The sequence below is a fragment of the Castor canadensis genome, chromosome 15 (assembly GCF_047511655.1).
Source record: "Castor canadensis chromosome 15, mCasCan1.hap1v2, whole genome shotgun sequence".
NCBI classification, from domain to species: domain Eukaryota; kingdom Metazoa; phylum Chordata; class Mammalia; order Rodentia; family Castoridae; genus Castor; species Castor canadensis.
This window is the reverse complement of record NC_133400.1, coordinates 56,163,052-56,184,977: the sequence shown is the minus strand read 5'-3', so window position 1 is coordinate 56,184,977 and position 21,926 is coordinate 56,163,052. Positions and strand designations below refer to the sequence as shown.

At 39.7% G+C, this 21,926-nt stretch overlaps 1 protein-coding gene across 11 annotated transcripts in view; it reads right to left on the bottom strand.

Annotated features, from left to right (window-relative positions):
* The window catches only part of LOC109678738 (centrosomal protein of 295 kDa-like), a 35,008-nt gene extending 14,552 nt beyond the window's left edge, over window positions 1-20,456 (bottom strand). For 2 of the 11 annotated variants that reach the window (XM_074056229.1, XM_074056231.1), the window contains exons 1-8: window positions 20,248-20,456; window positions 16,733-16,866; window positions 14,950-15,150; window positions 13,392-13,516; window positions 12,662-12,755; window positions 7,817-8,024; window positions 3,584-3,676; window positions 612-749 (exon numbers count right to left, since the gene is read on the bottom strand). In XM_074056229.1, the coding sequence (XP_073912330.1) occupies window positions 12,740-12,755; window positions 13,392-13,516; window positions 14,950-15,150; window positions 16,733-16,866; window positions 20,248-20,386 (615 nt within the window). In that variant the 5' untranslated portion in view covers window positions 20,387-20,456 and the 3' untranslated portion in view covers window positions 612-749; window positions 3,584-3,676; window positions 7,817-8,024; window positions 12,662-12,739. Of the gene's footprint in view, window positions 1-611; window positions 767-3,327; window positions 3,430-3,583; window positions 3,677-7,816; window positions 8,025-8,057; window positions 11,456-12,661; window positions 12,756-13,391; window positions 13,517-14,949; window positions 15,151-15,923; window positions 16,671-16,732; window positions 16,867-20,247 lie in introns of those variants that run through there. The other 9 variants (XM_074056224.1, XM_074056225.1, XM_074056232.1 and 6 more) reach the window with 8 other exon arrangements.
* Between the last annotated feature and the right edge of the window lie 1,470 nt (window positions 20,457-21,926).

Genomic DNA, 21,926 nt, shown 5'->3' with positions numbered 1-21,926 from the left:
TCTCATATAATGTTCTGTAATTATACATTTTCATGTAGCTTTGTACTTTATAATTAGGCACGTGGGACTAGGAATGTAGACTGGTGGTAGAGTGTTTGGCTAGCATGCACAAGATCCTGGCTTCAATCCCCAGCACTGTAATAATAAGTAAAAGCACCAAGTGTTCTTAAAAACAAACTTATCTAGTGGTGATGTCTGCTCAGCTCTAAACATTACAAATAAGTTAATTAAATAAAACAAAAAACAGAAAAAAGTCCAGCACAGTAGCACATGCCTGAATGCAGCACTTGGGAGGCTGACACAGGACAATGGAGAATGGAGACCATGCTGGGCTACACAGCAATACCCTACCTCATACAACACCTCAGTGAGACCAGCTAACACAACTAGTGCGGAGTCCAAAAAGCTCAACATACACGTTTCCCACAAATCACAGTCTTACCTATATTAGTGCTCAACAGAAACTAAAGAAAAAATCCACAGGTTGTTGCAAATGTAGGTTATTAAACGGTCAAATAAACAGAAAGGCATTTAACTTTCTGACTGTCATGACCATATTTCTTGACCCCCTCGCAATGGTTTATATAGGGATGAGATTTCCTGCATCCTACCTTAGTCTGTTGAATATTTTTTCTTTTTTCTTCTTCCAGCTGAGCCTTGAAGCAATCAGTTTCTAATCTTAACTTTTGTTGTTCAATTTGTTCCAGTAATTCTAACTGCTTTTGCTTTTGCTCTTCTATTTCCATTATCTAGGTGATAAAAAATACTATTGATCTGTTAACAACAAGCTCATACAAAAGAAACTTTATATGCATTACATTAAAAAAGAAATAGGTCTTGTCAGCAAGTGGATCTATTATCTATGAAGTGTTGCTAGCACTGCCAAAGGATGACAGGAGGAAGAGATGGGAAAAGAGGAAAAGAAAAAAGGGAGAGAAGTATAAAGGAGCAGAGAGAAAAGAAGAAATAATCATATTAACTACTTCTGTTTTTTGGGAGTGTGGGAAAACCGTGATCACCACAAAGAACCACCTCCAGCTACCAACACTGAGCAGCCAAATTCCATGTTCACATCTATAAACTCACTTCTTTATTTATATGAATGATTACTAAAAAAATTAAATATTGAGGCCTTCTGTAATACTTTGATTTCTATCTGGAAGCCAAAGGACTAGTCTTTTGTTGCCTGCCAAATGCAGTACTTAGTGTAGTCTCTGACACATAAATGTTTACTAAATAAGTGGAAAAAGGAATGCATTTGCAGTTTTATAAAGAGCACTTCTATTAGAGTTAATGAGGAATGATTTTGTTTTCAAAATAAAAAATGTCTCAGCCTGATCCCTTCCTTATTCTCAATCAGGCAATAATGGCTATAGCAAGCTCCTCTGCGACAGGAGCCACTGAATTTAGACTACCTACAGGCTTGTGGCAACACTAGAACTGTATTATTAATAGATATCATTAGCTAAATAGGACTATTTAAGTTTTTTGTTTCTATATTTTCTGTGGTGCTAGGGATGGAACCCAGGGCTTCATGCATGCTAGGCAAGCACTCTACCACTAAGCTACATTCCCATACCACATGTGACTGTTTAAATTTACATTAATTCAAATTAAAATTTAAAGTTCGGTACTTTAGCTACACTAGTCACACTAAGTATTCAACAGCTCACCTGGTTAGCAGCTACCACACTGGGCATATGATATGGAACATCACATTATCGTTATGAAAAGGGCTACTGGATACCACCATTCTAGATTAGAAAACTTCTAGGAAATACTAGCTCAGAGAATCCCACTTCTCAATTGAAAAGAAATCATTTACTACAAGCAGAAGCTGGAAGCCAGTGGCTTACACCTGTCACCCTAGCTACTCAGGAGGCAGAGATCAGGAGGATGAGGTTTCAAAGCCAGCCCTGGGTAAAGAGTTCTCAAGACCCTATCTCGAAAATACCTAACACAAAACAGGGCTGGTGAAGTGACTCAAGAGGTAGAGTGCCTGCTTAGTAAGCGTGAGGCCCTGAGTTCAAATCCCAGTACCATCTCAATTAAATAAGTATAGATGAAACCAAACCTGTAGTTGTGGAGGCTGGCATGATGGAATGCGACTGTAATCCTTGCACTCGGGAGGCAGGAGGATCATGAATTGAAGTTCAGCCTGAACCAAGCCTTGTATGCACATATGAATAATAAAAGAAAAATGAAAACAAAAAAGAAACAAGGGAGTCTAAAAAAAAAAAAAAGACCATGTCTCAAGAAAACAAAACAAAGCAACTCCTTCCTCCAGACTAAAGGGGAGTACAGACATGACAACTAGATACAGTTTATAATCTCAGACTGGATCCCATCCCAGAGGGAAAGAATCCTATAAAAATACTGCCAGCTGACTGAATTAGAAATGAATATAGATTAAAGTACTGGATCAACGGTAAACGTCCTGAATCTAATATCTGTAGTATGATTATGTGAGAGGATGTCCTTGTTATTAAGAAATACATATTGAAGCCAGGCATGCAGAGGCCACATGAACTTACTGTTCAAGCCCAGCATGGGCTATGTAGAAAGAACCAGCCTCAAAAAAAAAAAAGCAAAAGATATTGATGTATTAAGGGGTGAAAAATGAATGATCTCAATCAGTAGTAGAGTGCTTGCCAGCACCACAAAAAGAAAGCAAAAAGCTTTTTTCCCCTTTAAAACACTACTTTTCAAAAATCTTTTGGGATTACAAGGCCCATTTAGTATCTAACATTATGACGAGGACTTGGTACTTCAACAAATACTTAAGGCACTGTGTCAGAAACAATACAGGATCAACTGAACTTTTTTCTCTTTTGGTTGGACTGGGGCTTGAACTCACGGATTTGCACTTGCAGAGCAGGCACTTGCAAAGCAGGTTTTCTACCACTTGAGACACACCACCAGTCCATTTTGCTCTGGTTATTTTAAGAGATGGAGTCTTGCAAACTATTTGCCTGGGGCTGTCCTCAAACCTTGATCCTCCTGATCTCAGCCTCCCAAGTAGCTAGAATTACAGGAGTAAGCCACCTGTGGCCAGCTAGGATCAACTGAATTTTTTAAAGAGAGTCTCTGCCTTAAAAAAAAAACCTTATAAAAGGTTTAAAATATAAAATATAAAGCAGACACAGTAAGGGTTAAATCAATAGTGTAAGTGAAAACAAAATAACATTTTATCAAATGTTTATGTAAGACAAACTAGAAAAACATGAAATCAAAAACAGCTGGAAAGTAAGACAAATTACATGATTCAAACAAAATCACAGTACCTAGAAAAAGAAAGCAACATTTAAAACTAAAATTTCAAATGACCTGTTTCTGCCTTGCTGATGTTCTAACTGACTGCTTCTTCTTGAGGATGAAGTAGAACTGAGCTCTGAGCGACAGTCGTGCCAGGCAGAGTCTCATTTACTTCTGTGGGAATCCCCAAAACAAAAATTAGTTTCAGTCACTTAGAATTCTGAACCCACTACAATGCCCTGTCGTTCATTTATTACATTTAATCTTACTGGGGAAAGACCTGATGAGCCTAGCAAGTGTAATACAAGGATGTGAGAAAAAGAAATACCTTGTTCTTTTCCAAAGTCTGTTTTACATGAAAGTGGTTTATCTTCACTAGAAAGTGGTCCAGACTCAATTGTCAATGTATCACTTTCAACAACTGCAACAGATGATACAATTGTTATTATAACCATACTGCCAAGCTTGAAGGGTGCAAAATAATAAAAATTTACAGATTAACGTAGTCTACTTTAAGTAGAACACTTAGCTAAGATTCTGTCATCTTCTTGATGACCAGATATATTATTCCATCGAACACATGCCTAATGGAAGACCAAAATCATAAACAAAGAAAAAGTAAAGATCTGATTAAAAATGCATGCTGGCAGGGTTTTCAAACACAAGAGAAAAGCGTGAAATAAGCAAGGTATCAAAGTTAAAAAGAGAAGCTGAGGAAATGTCAGTGTATCGTTGATATATTTAGATACTAGGATTTTTACTGTTTGTGAAAACCAGAACAGAGAAGAAACTCGAAGCAATTTACTCTCACTGTTATCAGGATAACCAGATACTCTTCTGGCAGCACTCACTCACTTATTCACTCAGTCTTTTGGCACCTAGATGCTGGGGACACTGTGGTCAATGAAAACAGGTTTCAAGGAGGTTTCACAGTGTGTGCGTGGAGTGGGGGTGACAGAAACTTCATGTAATTATCCAAAAGACTTGTAGAATTAGAAATTGTGATAGGTACTATATAAGAAAAGCAAACTACTATGCAATACAGTATATTAAAGATTATATCGATTAGTGGCTCAGATTTGATTTCTCTGAAGACATGCCCTTTAAGCACACACCTAAAAGGTAAGGAAGAATCAGCTAGGTAAGGCATATAGTAAAGAACAGGAAATCTATCCAAGCAGATCAGCAGGTATGAAAGGCCCTGTGAGAATAAAGATGCTTGGGTCACTCAATGAACTGAAAGGAAATCCATATATATGGAGTATAGTCAGAAAAAGGGGAAGAAAGAAGCAAGATGAGAATGGAGAAACTCTATTCATACAGAACCTCTTTCAAAAAACTTGGCTATGGACTGGATATACCAGTCCCTTCTATAGCCCTCTTCTCTATGAATTCTCTTCCCTGAAGATTGCTTCCATGCCCATGGCTTTAAATATTACATATATGTCTGATTTCCCACATTACATTTCTTACTTTAAAAGATATTTGATTAACTTAACAAATACTAATTTTTCTGGGCACATTTTATGTATATGACACTAGACTCTGAGGATACTACAAATGAACAAAACAAAGATCCTACCCTCACGCGTGGGATGCAGAGGGGTAGGTGTTAAGAAAATCAGCAGAATGAATGAGAAAGTAAATTTACTGTTCATGAGATATTGGTAAAAGCTATGGAGAAAAAGCAGGGTAAGGGAGATAGGAAGTGAAGGGTGTGGGGGTACAACTGGACAGGGGGAAGGATGCTATCTTATATAAAGTGGTCAGAGAAGGCCTCATTGAGAAAGTGAAAGTTGAATAAACATATGAAGGAAGGAGGGGAGGGAGGAAGCCATGGAGAACTCTAGCAAAAAAGTATGAACAATTACAAAGACTACACAAGCCTATGTTTGTTTGTTTTAGGAATAGGGAGGAAGCTGGCATTTAAAGTACAATGATTGGGGAGGGAGGTGTAGCAAAAAACGAAATCAGATAGATGGAAAGAGCCGGAGTGTGGGGCGTGTGTGTGTGTGTGTGTGTGTGTGTGTGTGCGTGTGCACGCGCGTGTGCAGATCACACACACAAGGCTCTGAAGCCACTGTAAACAGTTTGCTTTTTACTGAGTAAAATAGCCATTGGTGGGCTTCACCCAGAAGAATGCCATGGGCTGACCTGTGTTTAACAGGATCACTCTGTGAAGTAGGTTCTAGCAGAAAAATGCAAAAGCTGAAGATAGCAGACTACTACAAGATAATGGGAAACAAATGTGGCTTGAACTAGGATGGCAAGTGGTGAGATATAGTCAGGATTTGGATAGATTTTGAGTATGAGGCCAACATGATTTACTGATGGTAAATCGTGTTTCATTTAGGAAATGAAAGGAAAGAACCAGAAAGACTATGAACTTTTTGGCTTCAGCAAAGGAATTAAAATACTGCCAGGTACTGAACTGTGAAGGATTATACAAAAGGCAGAAATAGGGTGAGAGGGGATATTAAGAGTTCAGTTTTGCACAAATTTTAGATATACAAAGGAAGATGTCAAATGGATAGGTAAGTAAGTAAGTTAAATGCAAAGGGGAGGCCAAGTCTAGAAACACACACTTTGACATCAGTAAATAGATGATAATGTAAAGTATAACATTAGGGATCAACGAAGGAGTTTTGATATGAAAGAAAAAACAGATTTGAGGAATTAGCTCTCAGGGCAGAGGAAATGATTATGGAAATGTGGACAAACAGCAAAGGAAACCACGGAGAAGGAAACCAGTGAAGGTAGGAAAATCAAGAGGACCGTGAGGACATGCGAAGGACATTATTATAAGGCTTTCTGTTTTATGTAGAATGAAATCCAACATGCAAGCATAGACTGCAAGCCACTTCTCTCAAAAACCTTCTTGCAAAACATTTCTACACAAACTCAATCACATCTTTAAAGGAATCCAAAAGATAAAACTATAAAACAACACAAAATAAGAGAGGAGTTACATCTTCACAATTCTCATTTGCTCATACATAATTGCAGGAAGTATTATTGGTATGATCTTTGTGACTTCTGAAAATATTTTAATAGCCTATTTAAGGGAAAAAAAATCTTTAAAGATTTAAAATTAACAAATAAAGAAACACCAAATCTCTGATGGGAGATATAAAATACACTAAAAAGCCATTAACGTGTTTTTATTTTTGGTCTTGGAAATTCTTCTTTCAAAAGTCCTTCCTAAGAAATAAAGATGTATGTAAAGATCCAGGTGTGGTATGGCTGGGGTTGTGGCTCAAGTGCCTAGAGCGCCTACTTAGGAAGCACAAAGCCCTGAATTCAAACCCCAGTACCACCTCCCCTCCCTCAAATACAAGATCCAGGTATGGTGGCACACACTTAGAATCTCATCAGTTGGGAGGCTGAGGCAGGAGGATAATGAATTCAAGGCCAGTTTGGGCTACATAGTGAGACTGTCTCAAAAAGCAAAAAAAAAAAAAACAACCTAAACAATAATAGAGGTTAGAGGCCCAGCTGAAGAGGTAGAGTGCCAAGTTCAAAGCCCTGGGTTCAAACTCTAGTTGTTCCAATGGTGGAAAAAAAAAAAGTAATAGCAGACCTAGAAATAAGCTCACATAGCTACAACCACCTGATGTGACAAAGGTGCCAAAACATGCATTGGAAAAAAGACAGTTTCTTTGAAAAATGGTGTTGGGCAAACTGGATACCCACATGTAGAAGACTGGGCATGGAGTGGCTCAAGTGGTAGAGTGCCTGCCTAGCAAGCATGAGGCTCTGAGTTCAAACCCCAAGGCTGCCAAAAAAGAAAAAAAAAAAAAAAAAACCACATGTAGAAGACTGAAACTAGACCCCTACCTAGCTCTCATCCTATACAAAAAAAAAAAAAAAAAAAAAAATCAGTTTAAATGGATTAAAGACCTTGATGTAAGACCTGAAAATCTGAACCTTATAAGGGAAAACACCTGATGACTTTCTGAATAGGACTCCAATAGTTTATGAAACAAGAGCAAGAACTGACAAGTGGAGACTGGGGCATGTTGGCTCAAGTGAGAGTGTCTCCCTAGCAAGTGTGAGGCTCTGAATTCAAACCTCGGATCACTGGGGACTCGGTGTGTGTTGGGGGTAGGGGGAGTTGGACTGTGACATAAAAATGTGGAGGGAAAAAAAGAGATCTGGGCAAAGATGTAGAAATACTAAACCAGGGCTGGAGATGTGGCTCAAGTGGTAAGAGTGCTTGCTTTGCCAAAAAAACCAAAAAAGCAGGAAATACTAATACTAAACCAACAAAACAAAGCAAAAACAACAACAAAAAACCAAGAATAGAAACAGCTTAAATGCCATAGCAACAGGCTACTGGTTAATTTTAGTTTGATTTCACTAGAATTAACGTATATATGAATTACTACTACATAGAAAGTGGTCTAGGTGTACTAAGGTTTTCAACATTTGTTTGTTGCCTTTAAGTAGCAGGATTATGTTTTAAAACTTTTGACTCTACTCTTGATTTCTCAGGTATGTGCATAGTTTTGAACAATTTAAAGAGTTGTGAGCTATAAAACAGACAAGCGGATGGAGCCACCTTGTTGCTGCTCAGAGGATAATGTTCTTTCCTTGCTGCCAACTGCTCCTGGTGCTTTACTTCCAGTCTCACTAACAATTTGTCATTTCACCTTCATCTTCAGACATGGATTTAATAGTCCAGAGAGATTTTTGGCTTCAAATCTTATTTAATAATTTTTTAAAAAGAATTTTTGAAGTGATATGCTGAGTGTTCATAGCCAAGGGGTCTAAAAAAAAGAAAACAGAAAAAAAACTTAATACCTATGATATATGCCAGGCAAATTACTCATCTTTATACTCAGTTATTGTTATGATCACTTAGTTAAAAACAAAAGCACACTTTGTTTTCCTTAACATTTATAATTTAGCAGTATTGACACACATTAATTTTATAAACCAGAGTAATTTCTCAACTCAAATAGGAAAGCTGCCAACATGTGACTGTTTTCTAACAATATGCACGTGACATGAACTTGAAGTTTAGACACTTCTCAGGAGGACACTTATTCTGCTCACTAAATGACATAGTACATAATCCCTGATTAACTTCTGGCTAAAGTTAGTATTTAAAACATGCACTGTGAGTTTCTCTTGCTAGAGAATAGTCCCAAATGTGGCTCTGTGGCAAACTGGTTACTCCCATGTCATTCTCCCACCTACTCTCATAAAAGAGACCCTCAGTTATCCAACACATACACAAAAAAAACCCAAATCAAGGTATTTCTTCAAGCATTCTTTCATACAGGCTGACAGTACTAATAATTCCCTTTTTTTTTTTTTGTGGTACTGGGGTTTGAACTCAGGGTCTCACACTTGCTTGCTAGGTAGGCACTCTATCACATGAGCCATGTCCCCAGTCAGAGAACTAATAATTCTCTATGACAACACAGCTGTGATGTAAATATATGCTCTGGCTAAATAAGCAATAAAATTTAAGAATCTCTTTGAAGGTTGAAAACTGACAAACTATAGTTCCTTACCCACATTAAAAAACAAAACAAAAACTCTATCTGGGTACCAGTGGCTCACACTATAATCCTTGCTACTCAGGAGGATCGTGGTTCAAGGCTAGCCCAGGCACATAGTTCTCAAGAGAGACCCTATCTCAAAGATACCCAATACAAAAAAAAAAGGCTGGCAGAGTGGCTCAAGTGGTAGAGGGGCTGCCTAGCAAGTGTGAGGCCCTGAGTTCAAACCCTAGTATCACAAAAAAAATAAAAATAAAAAAAATTCTAACTTAACAAAAAAAAGAGTACACAATATAGAGTTTTATAGTTACATCTATGTAACATTATCCAGATCTTTTTGTTTTCTTGGTTTTCATTTTCATTAGCCTACATTCATCGTATAGGGGGGAATTCATTAAGCCAATTCCAAATAGCCTCACACTGAACATTGGTTAGAATGCCCCCACCATCATCCAGACACTTATGTGGAACACTTCAGCATATACTGAATAAGTAAAAATCCACAGGTCCACAGTGATATTCACAAAAGAGAAAAAAAATTGCCATCACTGGATTATTCCACCGATCCTTTACTCTAAAAGTTGGTTAAGGGGAAAAAGTATATGCCCGTCTTCTTAAAAGAGCTGAACTCCATTCTACTGACCAAAGAGAGCTCTCTTTCTTCTTTAAAACAAAAGTAGGCCAATTAATAAATGCAGAAGGATGACAGATACCTAGCCAGTTACCAAAGCATCACCTCACAAATTACTTGGTAACCGGAAAGGGAAACATATGACTTTCTGATGGAGAGCTCTCACAGTTGCAGCCATAACTAGTGATCAAACGAGAGCAACTGGCCATTCTGTACTTTCTGATGTGATGCATAAAACTATTCAGCCTCACCTGTATAGTATTATTGCCAAAAGACAATCAAACCTTTAAACCTAACTTTCAGTTTCATGAAAATGCAGTGCACAATTTCACATGAAAACAAGACAAGGGAAGAAGTGAGAAACTAGCGTAGTCTCTTCAAAGTGTCCGAAATAGGAAACCCGCTAATTTGTACAATTTAAGGCACACTAATGAAAACCCTTATTTTATACAATTAACATATGCTAATGGAAAAAGATTCTAAAATGAGAATTTGGCTAGCACTGCAAAGAAAATGTTCTAGTCTAAGATAAACCAAAGAGATAAACCAAACAGAAGCAATGTGAGAGTTTAGAGCACAGCCTCATTTAAAAACAGGGAAAAGCTGTAAGGCAGGACAATCAGAGTTTAGATTATGGATGGAAATTAAATGGAATTGAGGCATTAATGTTAATTTCTTAGTGTGATGAATGTATTATGATTGTGCAAGAGAATCCCCTATTATAAGAAGCATGCTGAAGTATTTAGGATGAAACAGTACCTCTGCATTCACATTAAATGTGTACACATATATATACAGTTATCTGACTGAAGTCTATACACAATACAAACAGGCATTGGTTGTATTTATTTTTTTTTTTTTTGAGGTACTGGGGTTTGAACCCAAGGCAGGTACTCTACCATTTGAGCTACTCTAACAGCCCAATTACTATATTCTTAACTTTCTTATACTTTGAAAATTTTCATGAGAAGTTGAAAGAAAAAAGGACAACAACGTATCTGCATATAATTCATACCTACAAAGTACTTACACACAGACAATATTTTGTTTTGTACATTTTTAATCTTGGCTTGTTATGAACATTAGGAATAAGACAAAGGTAATCAAAAGGCATCATGAATAAAACACTGCCTGCCTTTTTATAATCCTGCCTGGAGCTAAGGGCATGGCTGAAATAGGACTCCTCCATCTTAACCTTGTTGGACCAAATGCAACACAGCAGATGGCTCAACACAAAAGCAGAAAGGCTGACAAAGTGGAAGACCTAGAGAATATCTGGGACTTATGCTAATTAGACACACATAAAATATACTTGTATATACAACCACATTAGACATCCCTGTAATTGTGAAGGTATTCTTTTACTTCTGCTTAACTTTTCAGATAACTGCAATTTTGACAACCATATAAATAGCCATGTCAATAACCACAAAAACCAAATATGAACAAGAAAACCACTTTTTTTTGGAGATGGGGGCTGGTCTTGAATTCGCCATAATCCTGTCTCAGCCTCCTGAGTGCTGGGATTACAGGCTAATGCCAACGCTCCGGGCTCCAATACTTCTTAAAGTTAATTTCTATTGTTATTAACAATTCTCTTAAAAATGAGTTTCAATCACAAAAGCACACATTTTACTCATATAAATAAATCCCTCTCATTACCTTATAATCTTGAGCAGATTTTTAAAGTATCTGAACCGTAATTTCTTTTTTCTTTTATTGGTGGTACTGGGGTTTGAACTCAAGGCCTTGCACCTGCTACCCAGGCACTCTACCACTCGAGCCACGCCCCTAGCCCTTCTTGTTTTAGTTATGTTTTGAGTAGGGGCTCAGGTTTGTGCCTGGGCAGTCTGAACTGCAATCCCAGCTAGGGTGATAGGCAAGCGACACCATGCCCAGTATTTATTGTTCAAGATGGAGAGAAGGGGGGTCTCACAACTCTTTGGCCCAGCTGGCCTCAAAATGCTATCCTGTGTTCTCCGTGTACAAGGATTACAAGTGTGAACCACCACTCCATAATTTATATCTTCAGAGCAAGAAATCCAGAGTGTGGAAAAGTCTGCAGGAAAATGAATGCAGTTTTTTTAATCACAGTACATGAGAAAATAAAAGGACAGAAATGTTAATAGCCTTCAAAAAGCCAACACCAAGCCACATACTGGTGGCTCATGTCTCCTACTTGGGAGACTAAGATCAGGAGGATCATGAGACCAGTCCAGGCAAATACTTTGAGAAGGCCCATCCCTAAAATCATCAGAGAAAAACAGACTGGATGTGTGGTGCAAGTGGTAGAGTGCCTACTTTGCAAGCATGAAGCCCTGAGTTCAAACCCCAGCCCTACCAAAAAAAAAAAAAAAAAAAAAAAGAAAAAACCGGAAAATCATAGGTGTAGATACATGTCGATAATCCTAATTACTCAAGAGGTCTAGATCAGGAGGATCGTGGTTAGAGGCCCACTGGGACACAGATTTTTAGAGACCCCATCTCAACAAACAAGTCACACATGGTGGTGCGCACTGTATCCCAGCTATGCAGAAGACGTAAGTAGGAGGCTCAAGGTCTGAGGCCACCCTGAAAAATACTTAAAAGGGCTGGGGGCATGGCTCAAGTGGCAGAACACTAGCCAAACAAGCACAAGGTCCAAGTTCAAACCCAGCACCAAAAAAAAAAAAAAAAAAAAAAAAACTTAACAAAAAAATCCAAAACCACTAGTTTTTCAAACAAGCAAAAAAACTGAGCCCATTGGGGAAAACTGAACACACACTGGGCATTAAATAATATTGAGCAAACTATGCATATTATGTTTTTATTTATCTATCTATCTATCTATCTATTCATTTTGGTGGTACTGGGATTTGAACTGAGACTTCACACTTGCTACACAGGCATTCTACCACTTGAGCCATTCTGCCAGCACATTTTTTGGGTTGGTATTTTCGAGATAGGGTCTCAAGAACTATTTGCCCAGGCTGGCTTCAAACCACGATCCTCCTGATCTCTGCCTCCTGAATAGCTAGGATTACAGGTGTGAGCCACAGGCACCCAGCTGTTTTTGTTTTATTTTTAAAAAGTCTGTACATCAGAAGTACATACTGAAGGTGAAATAATACCTAGGATTATTTTTAAATACACCAGATACACTCATATGTTACTTATACAACTACAGATTAAGTTTAAACAAATGATAATTATGTTTACATCCAATAAATTTTAATAGTAAAGAATTATTATATGCTAGTGCTTTTCAAAACTCAAAGCAATTCACCTCAAAAGGAGCTGGAAGAGGCAGTGGCAGACTTGATATTTTTGCAGATCTCTCTTTTTCCACAAGCAGTGCTTGCTTTCAAGCTTGTATATGCCTTAAAAATATGAGATGTCATCAATTAGTCTCTCAGAGTTAAAAACATAAAAGCCATTGACTGAAGATGTCCTCCAGTCTGATCCCACCAGCTCAGTATGCTGTTTAATAAAGTCAGTATGTGTGAGCATGTTTACCAACTGAAAGAGGCATCTCTAAAGACACAAAGCTCCAGGGAGGAGACTCGCTCAACAAACAGCTACTGTTCATTAGAACAGTTACAGCATAGAAATGTTGATAAAGATGGACAATTGCATAGAAGGACCACTGCACACCACTAACAGACTCCTAATTTTTAAAACATGCATGAAATACTAAAGACTTCCTCAAAGTCTACAACCTCATTTAGTATTCTTAATCACATAGATTTTATGTTTCTTTTACATCAGGAACAGATATTAGGAGGTACGTGCTCTGAACTGGTCACAGAAGCTCAGACCACAACTGGAAGAGGAAGCTCACTTTGCATGTTCACCTAAGTAAGCCATTCACCCACTGCATTATTTTTAAATCCAGCTTTAACAAATGCAATGGATATACTACATGACTTTTATCTAATATCTGCGTTCATAGCATCCTGTGTGCCCTCTATTCCAGCTCTCTTACTTTCAGTAGAAAATAAGTCAAAAATTATTACCAGGTTTTCTGTTTCATTAATATTTCCTTTTGATTTTTTTGTACTTTCAGGGCTTCCTTATGTCTCACTTCTGCTTTTCTTTTCCTTTCTGCTGCCCGCCGTGCCAGAGCATCCAAATCAGGTTCCTAAAAGTAAACACCACTTAAAATGCTACTGAAACAAGATGAATAGAAATGCATCTATTTGGCATCAGAATAGAAGTGACTTTTCAATTTTGTCGCTGCTCCCTCCACACTACTACAGTATTTCCCAAAGCATGGCAATGGTACCACAACATGCCATATCAGGAGGGACAAACAGAAACAATTTAAAATTAATGTAGTCATTTAACTTACTACAAAAACCTAAATAAAAGATAATTCTAAATACTTAGGACAAGAGTTAACTAATAAAAGAATCCACTTAAATTAAAATGCCAAATACATAGTAACACGCATGGCTCCCCAGCTAGGGAAGTATCATATAGATGCCACTTAAATGACTGAGGTTCAGAACTGGAGGCATGGCTCAAGTGATACAGCACCTGCCTAGCAAGCATGAGCACCAGGCCCTGTGTTCTATACACAGTATTAACTTAAAATGACTGAGGTCTAGGGGGAAAAAAACTGCACTAAAGCACAAAGTTAGAGGTGGCATGCATAAAGCCAGAAAAATTTGATGTCAGAACTTAGGGCTATTACTGAAAGCATAGATTAAAACCAGGGGCAAAGACACAGGCTGCCACATTTAAAAAAGATTTGTATTTGTTTTCTTTGCTAATTGTTATAAAAGATTTGTCTATCTTCGAACCAGCCTGTTTATTGCATTATTGACTCTGAGACCATAAATTTTCTTTCTTCTTCTTCTTTTCTTTTTGGTGTTAATGAGGTTTTTTTTGGTTGGGGATTTTCAAGATAGGGTCTAACTATTTGCCTCAAACTGAAATCTCCTGATCTTTGCCTCCCAAGTTGCTAGGATTACAGGCACGGGCCACCAGTGCCTGGCAGTACTAGAGTTTGAACTCAGGGCTTCAAGCTTGCTAGGCAGGCATTCTATCACTTGAGCCACTCCATCAGCCAAAATATTTTCTAACAGAAGTCAAATAAACAAATGAAAATAAAGTCAGTGAACAGTCTTAAATACTGAGTTTTACTAAGCAATTTAGTAAAAATTACTAAGTAATTTTTACTATTTGTGAATGAAATCCAAGTGTATATATATTCACCCATACATATTTGAAATTGGTAATCCAAATTTACTCTCCTGAATCTGTCCAAAATGCTTAATATGAACAACTTCTACTTCAAAAGGTTATACAGATAGATAAGAACTGGAAGGGAATAAGGCTAATTTAATCATAGGAAGAAATATTTTACTTGACATGGATTTTACTTAACATGATTTTCTAAGAAATGAACATATTATTATCTTCAAATTATATTAAATTAATAAAGAAGTCTCAGGCTGCCCAAAACAAATTTGATACACAAAAATATTCTTATCTTGAGCATTCAACAAATGCAATTTACCTTGAAATGATATTACTGCTACAATCAGGTAGTCAAAGAGGCTCACTCACATTTTCTTTGGCTTGTCGATGTCCTTCTCCCATATTTCTTAAACTTCCCAAGTACAGTTTTTCCAAGTTTTGTATTTTCTGAGTGTGTGAGTTTTCCCATTCTGCCCTTAGCTTGTCTGCCAAACGAGTAAATTGTTGATTTCTTCTCTGTTTTATGCCTTCTCTTATTTGCAAAGCAATGTCCCTTTCTTGTTCTTGAACCTGAAGGATGAATATTTCATGTATTATGAAGGAGGCTTAACCCAATAACCTATAAAAGGCTAGAATAGTAAACGTGACTTGACAAAATTCACAGCTCAGAGTACAGCTAGAGTCAGACAAGAACTTCATTTCTGGGGTACACCATCTCTGATTCTAGACAGAATAACACTTAAAACATGCTTCACAAAGATTTAACTATTCTACACTGCAGGATAATAACCTGTAACTTCCCAATAAATGCTTCTTAAATACCTTCTTTAAAGTCATTTTAAGCTTTCTGTTCTTATCTTTGCTGACTTCAGATCATTTAAAACCACGTAAAGAACTATTTCCAGTATTTATTGAGTCAAATGACACCTGTCCACCAACTCTTCTTCGGTGTACCTACCTCATCAGCTTATCTTTTTTTTTCTAGGAAGAAATTTTTATTGCTTTTTAAATAAAACCAGGATAAGAATAGTAAGAAAGGTGGACATTTTAATATAACGACCACTCCAGGGGGACTAATTATCCGCATTCTGATTTCAGATAAGGTGCTGGCTTCAGCAGCATGCTCACTCCCCACACCTGTGGGAGCATGTGTCTCCACAGACCTGACAGGTAGTGTTTGTGGCTTGCATTTGGGGAGGAAGGGTAATGTTCTACGTGTATTTTATGCACAATCATTGCAAACCATACCATGTGGAAGGCAGTTGCTACGGATCTCGGATGAAGCACACAGCCAGTTAGCTGCCCTTTCCTCCCAGGGGAAACAGCACTGCATCTGACCTTACCTTGTCCCTCCCAATCGGAAGGGGCATGGCCGTGTACAGATTCTTTCTTCCATCAAACACTGGTTTCCGATCCCCAAAGATCTGTGTTTTAAAGTGCTGGACCATGTGTTCTACTATTTCCCTGTTAACTCTCCTTGGGCATTTCTCTGGCTTGATATCCAATTCATAGTGATAGATGTCCATTTCAAAGAAAGTGGCCTGTAGTTTGATTGTTCTCCCGGAGGTCCCAAAGTGGGGCCGAGGTGGGGGCTTGAAGGCGTATCCTTGCATGGGTGGTGGGGGCGGCGCAGGCGGCGCAGGAGGCGCAAGCACGGGCCGGCTCCCGAGTACATGGTGGCGTCGCAGATGGGCTCCGGGGCCGAGGGCCGGCCGCACGATCCGCCCCGGCTGGGCCGCCTAGCCAAACAGGTTTCACATCAGCCTATCTTTTGAAATGTTCCAAACCTGGTTAATACACAAGAACCAGGACTCTATACAGTTTTGTTTTTTTTTTAAGGGTTTGAACTCAGGGACTCCTGCTTGCTAGGCAGGCAGGCACTCTACCATCTGAGCCCCTTGCCAGCTCTAATTTTTTTGTATTGGGTATTTTCAACATAGGGTCTTGAACACTATTTGCCCAGGTTGGGCTTCAAACCACAATCCTTCTGTTCTCTTCCTCCCAATTGGCTCAGATTACAGGCATGGGGCTCCCCCGCACTGGCTTTACACAGCTTTTAAATACAACATTTCATTTAGAATACTCTAATGTAAAAAAGAAAATTATTTGAGGAAGACAAAGAGCTTAAAGCTTCATTCCAAATAAATCATACCTGTAGCAATCTTAGTTTTCGTCTTCTTTCATAATCTTCCTTCAAAATGCAGGCTTCCTCCTTAGGACTCAATCTTAGCTTGTCAGCATTCACTACCTTTCTTTTCATTTCTGTGTACTTTAAATAAAATGGATCTAAATTTTTTAAAAAAGAAAAATATCAGTAAAGAGATATATTATTGAAATAGGACAACAGAAGTTTAAATTATTTTGAATTAATATTCTTTTACTATAAATACACAATCAATGTGGGTGAATAGTAAAAAGCCAGCTTATTTACAAATGGCAATTATCAATCCAGTCTTCAGCTCTCAGGTTCTCAGATAGGTGGGAACTGCTCAGGAAAGTGTTTCCCCATCTATAGCGCACTGTACTTAGAGTATCTGGACCTGTCTTATTCCTGACTGGCATTTCCAAAGTTTACTTAGCTAAAACGGAAAAACGCAAAAAGACTTAAAGAGATGTGTTAACACAGAAAAATGTTCTCTTACCACTGACAACCTGTGATGACCAACAAGAGTAAGGTAATTTTAGGGGCTCCTGGCTGCTAGACTCAGCTCCTGGGTCTAGATAGATGTAATTTGATCACAAGCATCACTGTATCTCATGTAATCATATCAATGCCATGACTTACTCTGTAGTAAAAGTTTCTTCAATAATTACAATGGTGTGATTTTTAAAAATCAATGATATTAGAGCCTGTGTTACAATCATTCTGTTTGGACGCATCAAGTGTTTAGATTTCCTTATCTATTCTACCACTACTTTTATTCTCAGATGCTCTCATCCTTAGAGTTTCTTTTGATGGTCCTGGAGTTTGAACTCAGTGCCACACCCAACACTGGTTTTGCTTTAGTTACTTTTGGGATAAGGTCTAACCTAGACTTTGAGTCTCCTATCTATGCTTCCCATATAGCTAGGTTGGCAGGCATGTGCTACTATGCCCAGCTTTTATTGGTTGAGATGGGATCTCACAAACTTTTTGCCCAGGTTAGCTGTGAACCTCGATTCTCCTGATCACCATCTCCCTAGTAGCTAGGATTACAGGCATATTTAGGCCAGCCCTCTCTCTCCTAGATTTTACTACATCTCTCTCTGGGGGAAGGCGGTGGGAAGAAATGGAAAAAATGTGCATCTATGATTTGTATAATTTGAAAACCTTTCCAAAGTAATCCTGATATCAATTTGTTCCCATTATCACCATTTCCAAAAAATCCACATTAGAATAGTTCTACTTGGATAGTTAATACACTCCATGATTTTATCTGAGATAAGTGAACACTTTGCATATGTAAAAATTCCTCAAATGGTACAATTAGATCTGTGTATTTTATTCTAAATTATATCTCAATCTAAAGGAAAAACAAAAAAACGAAACCTTGCTTTTCAGGTTGTTTTGAGTATCCATTATCTCATTTGTAAGAATTATAACAGAATGTATGCACATTTCTTATTTTTAGAACCTAAGACATTTCTTATTTTTAGCACCTAAGATATGAAAGATGTTTTGTGTATAATTAAAATGTTTTAACTTATTTAACAATAACTTTAGGCTTAGTATTTCCATATACCATCTCCCCCATTCTGTAAATATTAACATCTTACACACTTATAACCAGGAAAGAACACTCACATAATACTTTTAAACAATCTGCACCTTATCCAAATGTCAATTATCCCACTACTGTCTATTTTCTGGTATCCAATCTTGGACATTTCATTATTGCATAACTCTGGGTCCTATAAGAAGCAAACACCAAATTGGATTAAACTCACAGGATTAAGGGAAATGCCTGTGTGAGAGAAAATGGGAGGGGGTGGGGGGTTGAGAAAAGCTGAAAGCACTCTGGACATCAAAGCAAATCTGACACTGAGTAAAGGAAAGAGAGGAGTACCTCTTAGTGATGCTGTCTAAGAAAGGTTCAGAGAGACCCTTGGGAAGTTTCTTGAAAACAAGCCTGCCTTAGCATCCCTGTCACTGACACTGGCTAGGAACAGCCCATGGGATGTGCTGCCTCCACACAAACAGGTTTTGGAATACAAGAACCAAAGTTGTGAGTTACAGTCCCATGACTGCCAAGATTGTTGGTCTCCCCTAATATGAGACATTTCCTCAGTCTTTCACTTCAAAACCCAGACATTAGAACAAACAAAAAAAACAGCAACAACAACAAACACCTGGCCAGTTACTTTGTTCAGTGTTCCTCAATCTGAATTTGTCTAATTTTTTCTTGTGACAAGGCTGAGAGTACACATTTCAGGTTAAGAATTATGCATTAGTCAGCCCTGTGCAGTGGATTACTTACACCAGTAATCCCAGGCACTTGGGAAGCAGACTTCAGGAAGACCGTGGTTTGAGGTCAGTCTGGCAAAAAGTTAGAGACCTCATGTCAAACAATAAACTAGGTATGGTGGTCACTCCCACTGTGTAGGAGCAAGAGGCATACATAGGAGGACAGATCTAAGGCTGGCCCTGGGCAAAAATGTGAGACTCTATCTGAAAAATGAGCAAAAACAACAAGGGCTGGAAGTATGGCTCAAGTGTTGGGCTGCCTAGCAAGTGTGAGGATCTGAGTTCAAACCCCAGTTACGCCCACCAAAAACAAAACTGCACAGAAGTGGTGATACACCTTTCCCAGTGCATCATGTCAGGAGGCAAATGATGTTGGTATGTCTTACGAATGGTGATAAGGCAGTGTCTAGCAGGTTTGTCTACTCTCATCACTATCTTCTTTATAAGTATTCAACGGACAGAGAGTAGAGGCTACATCCAAATGTCATGCCTCGCATTACATTTTTGCACACATTACACTCAGTACCCGCTGAGGACTGTCGACTTAATTACAGGGGTGTTCATCAATGTTATTTTCTATTCCTGTTACGTCTTCTGTACCTATCAATTACTACTACAGGTATCCCTACTTCCTTAAGTTTTCCCTGCGGCCCCATTTACTTACTAAATTAATTATTCCCAAACACGGATCTTTAAGTTGTTTTCTTACCCCAGTATCAGAGACGATACCACTGATCTGGCAAGATTTCATCCTGAGGATTTAACATTAACACCAGACTTAGAGGATGCGGGGTAAAGACCCAACACTGCCGCCCATCGGCAGGAAGACACTAGCTGGGTCACTTAGTCATTTTGGTTTTCTTAAGCTGCGCAGCGGAGCAATGCCACCACAACAGGATACACGGGACTGCGCGGCGCTTTCACACGCGTTCCCAGTGAGAAAGGCTGATAGTGCGGCTGTGAGAGAGGAATTCAGGGTGGCAGCCCGGACCCTGATCCCCACCCCCGGCCACGCGCCGCGGGAAGCCCGCGCGCCCGCCCACCCCGGGAGGCGCGCCACGCCGTGCGCGCGGAGGGCCGCAGGCCGCGCACCAAGGAGCGGCCGAGCCTCCTCCGCGCGCCGCCCGCGCCGCGCACGCCCGCGGCCCGCCGAGGCCTGAACAGCCCGGGCCCCGGGGGTCGTGCACGCCCGGCAGGGTTGGGGGGCGGCGGCGCTCTCTCACCTGAGCCCCAGGAGCGCGAAGTCCGGAGTCCACAGGAGGCAGCTCCCCGCGACCCCCGCAGTGCCCGACGCTCAGCGTCCCAAGAGCCGTTTGGGCGCCTGCGGGGCGGCCATCGCCACGCTCTCGTCACTTCCGTCATTCAAAGCGCCCGTCAATAGCTGAACCAAGCCGCGGGAACCCGCCCGCTTCAGCCACTCCAGGGCCGCCGGGAAGGCCGCGCGCGTCGCCGCCCCGCCCCGCACGCTTACGCGCACGCGCACGCCAATCTTACGTAAGGCCCATTATTTCTCCTGGCTGTCCTGGGGTTTCTAGCATCTGCCTCTCTCGCGCGCTGCTCCTTCCACTGCTCCGCAAACCCAGGTCTAGGAAGGCGAGCTATGTGTTTGCCGGTAGCCGTGACGGAAGCCTTAGTGTTACGGACATCATTGGGTTGTAAACCCTTTCATGTACTGACTCCATAACTCATTGGTTCTGTTACGTGCACTTAGTGAAAAGCTTTCCGAGCAGGGCAGCAGCGAGCTGCCCGCTGCCGCCGGAGGTCTGTTGCAGCTACAACATGTCACAGATTGATCTGCAGTAAATAACCTGCAATCACAGAGCGGGTGAGCACAGGGATTTACTGAGCATCTGCTGTGTGACAAGTGTATTGTGCCAGGTACAGGGAGACAAGGGTAAATGGATGACAACTTACCCAGATTTTGCAGTCTTTTACATGGTAAGGGGTGGAGATGAAAAATTGCTGACATCAGATTTGGCTGCATTGTGGACATGTCAAAGGGAGTGACGATAAAAGGCAGGGAAACTGATTAAAATACTAAAGAAAGTTAAAGATAATAGCAATGAAAATGACGAGAACTGGGTAGATTGAAGAGGCAAATGGGAAGCCAAATACCAGGAATTGTGATCACTTGGTTATAAGAGATGAAGGAATGGGAGAAATCAAGGATGACACCCAAGCTTGAGATTTGGCAGCTGATTGGAGGGGGATAACATCCTAGTAGAGCAGAGAAAGAGAACGATGTTTGACAAGAGAAAGTAATGAGTTAAGCTTTGAATATTTTGAATTTGAGCTGTTTAGGGGATATCTAGACAAAGCAATAAACTCCAGAAATACTTAAGATGCAAAATTAGAAGTTCCTGACACTGCTCCTGAGGTTGAGGGAAAGGAGGGTGAAGCTGGGTATGGTAGCACCTGCCTATGATCTCAGCACTCGGTAGACAGAAGGACTGAAAGTTGGAGTGCAGCCTACACTACATAGGGAATTTGAGGGTAGCCTGGATTTCAAAAGCAGGTGGTGGTTGGTTTGGGGCAGCGGAGAGTGTCACTCTTACAGGCCACTAGCTTGTGTAGCAATGTTGACTATTGATTCTCCAGAGAGAAATCGAAGTAATACTTAAGTGGATGTGGTGATGAGGTCAGCTCTGCATATTTTGAATTTGTGTGCCTGAGGAACATCAAGCAATGTGCATTGGGAGACAAACCACAGAAAGAACTGGGCTAAGCATGTAAGGGTTTCATTGTACGAGTAATAAAAATGGGATGAGATCACTTAAGGAGAATTTGCAGAGTGAGAAGAGCAACAGATAAGGACCAAGCTAAGGAGAACCAGACTTAAAGAATTGGAGGACTAAGTTCTCAAGTACAGAAAGAAGAAATAGTGCGATCCTGTCTTAGCTGT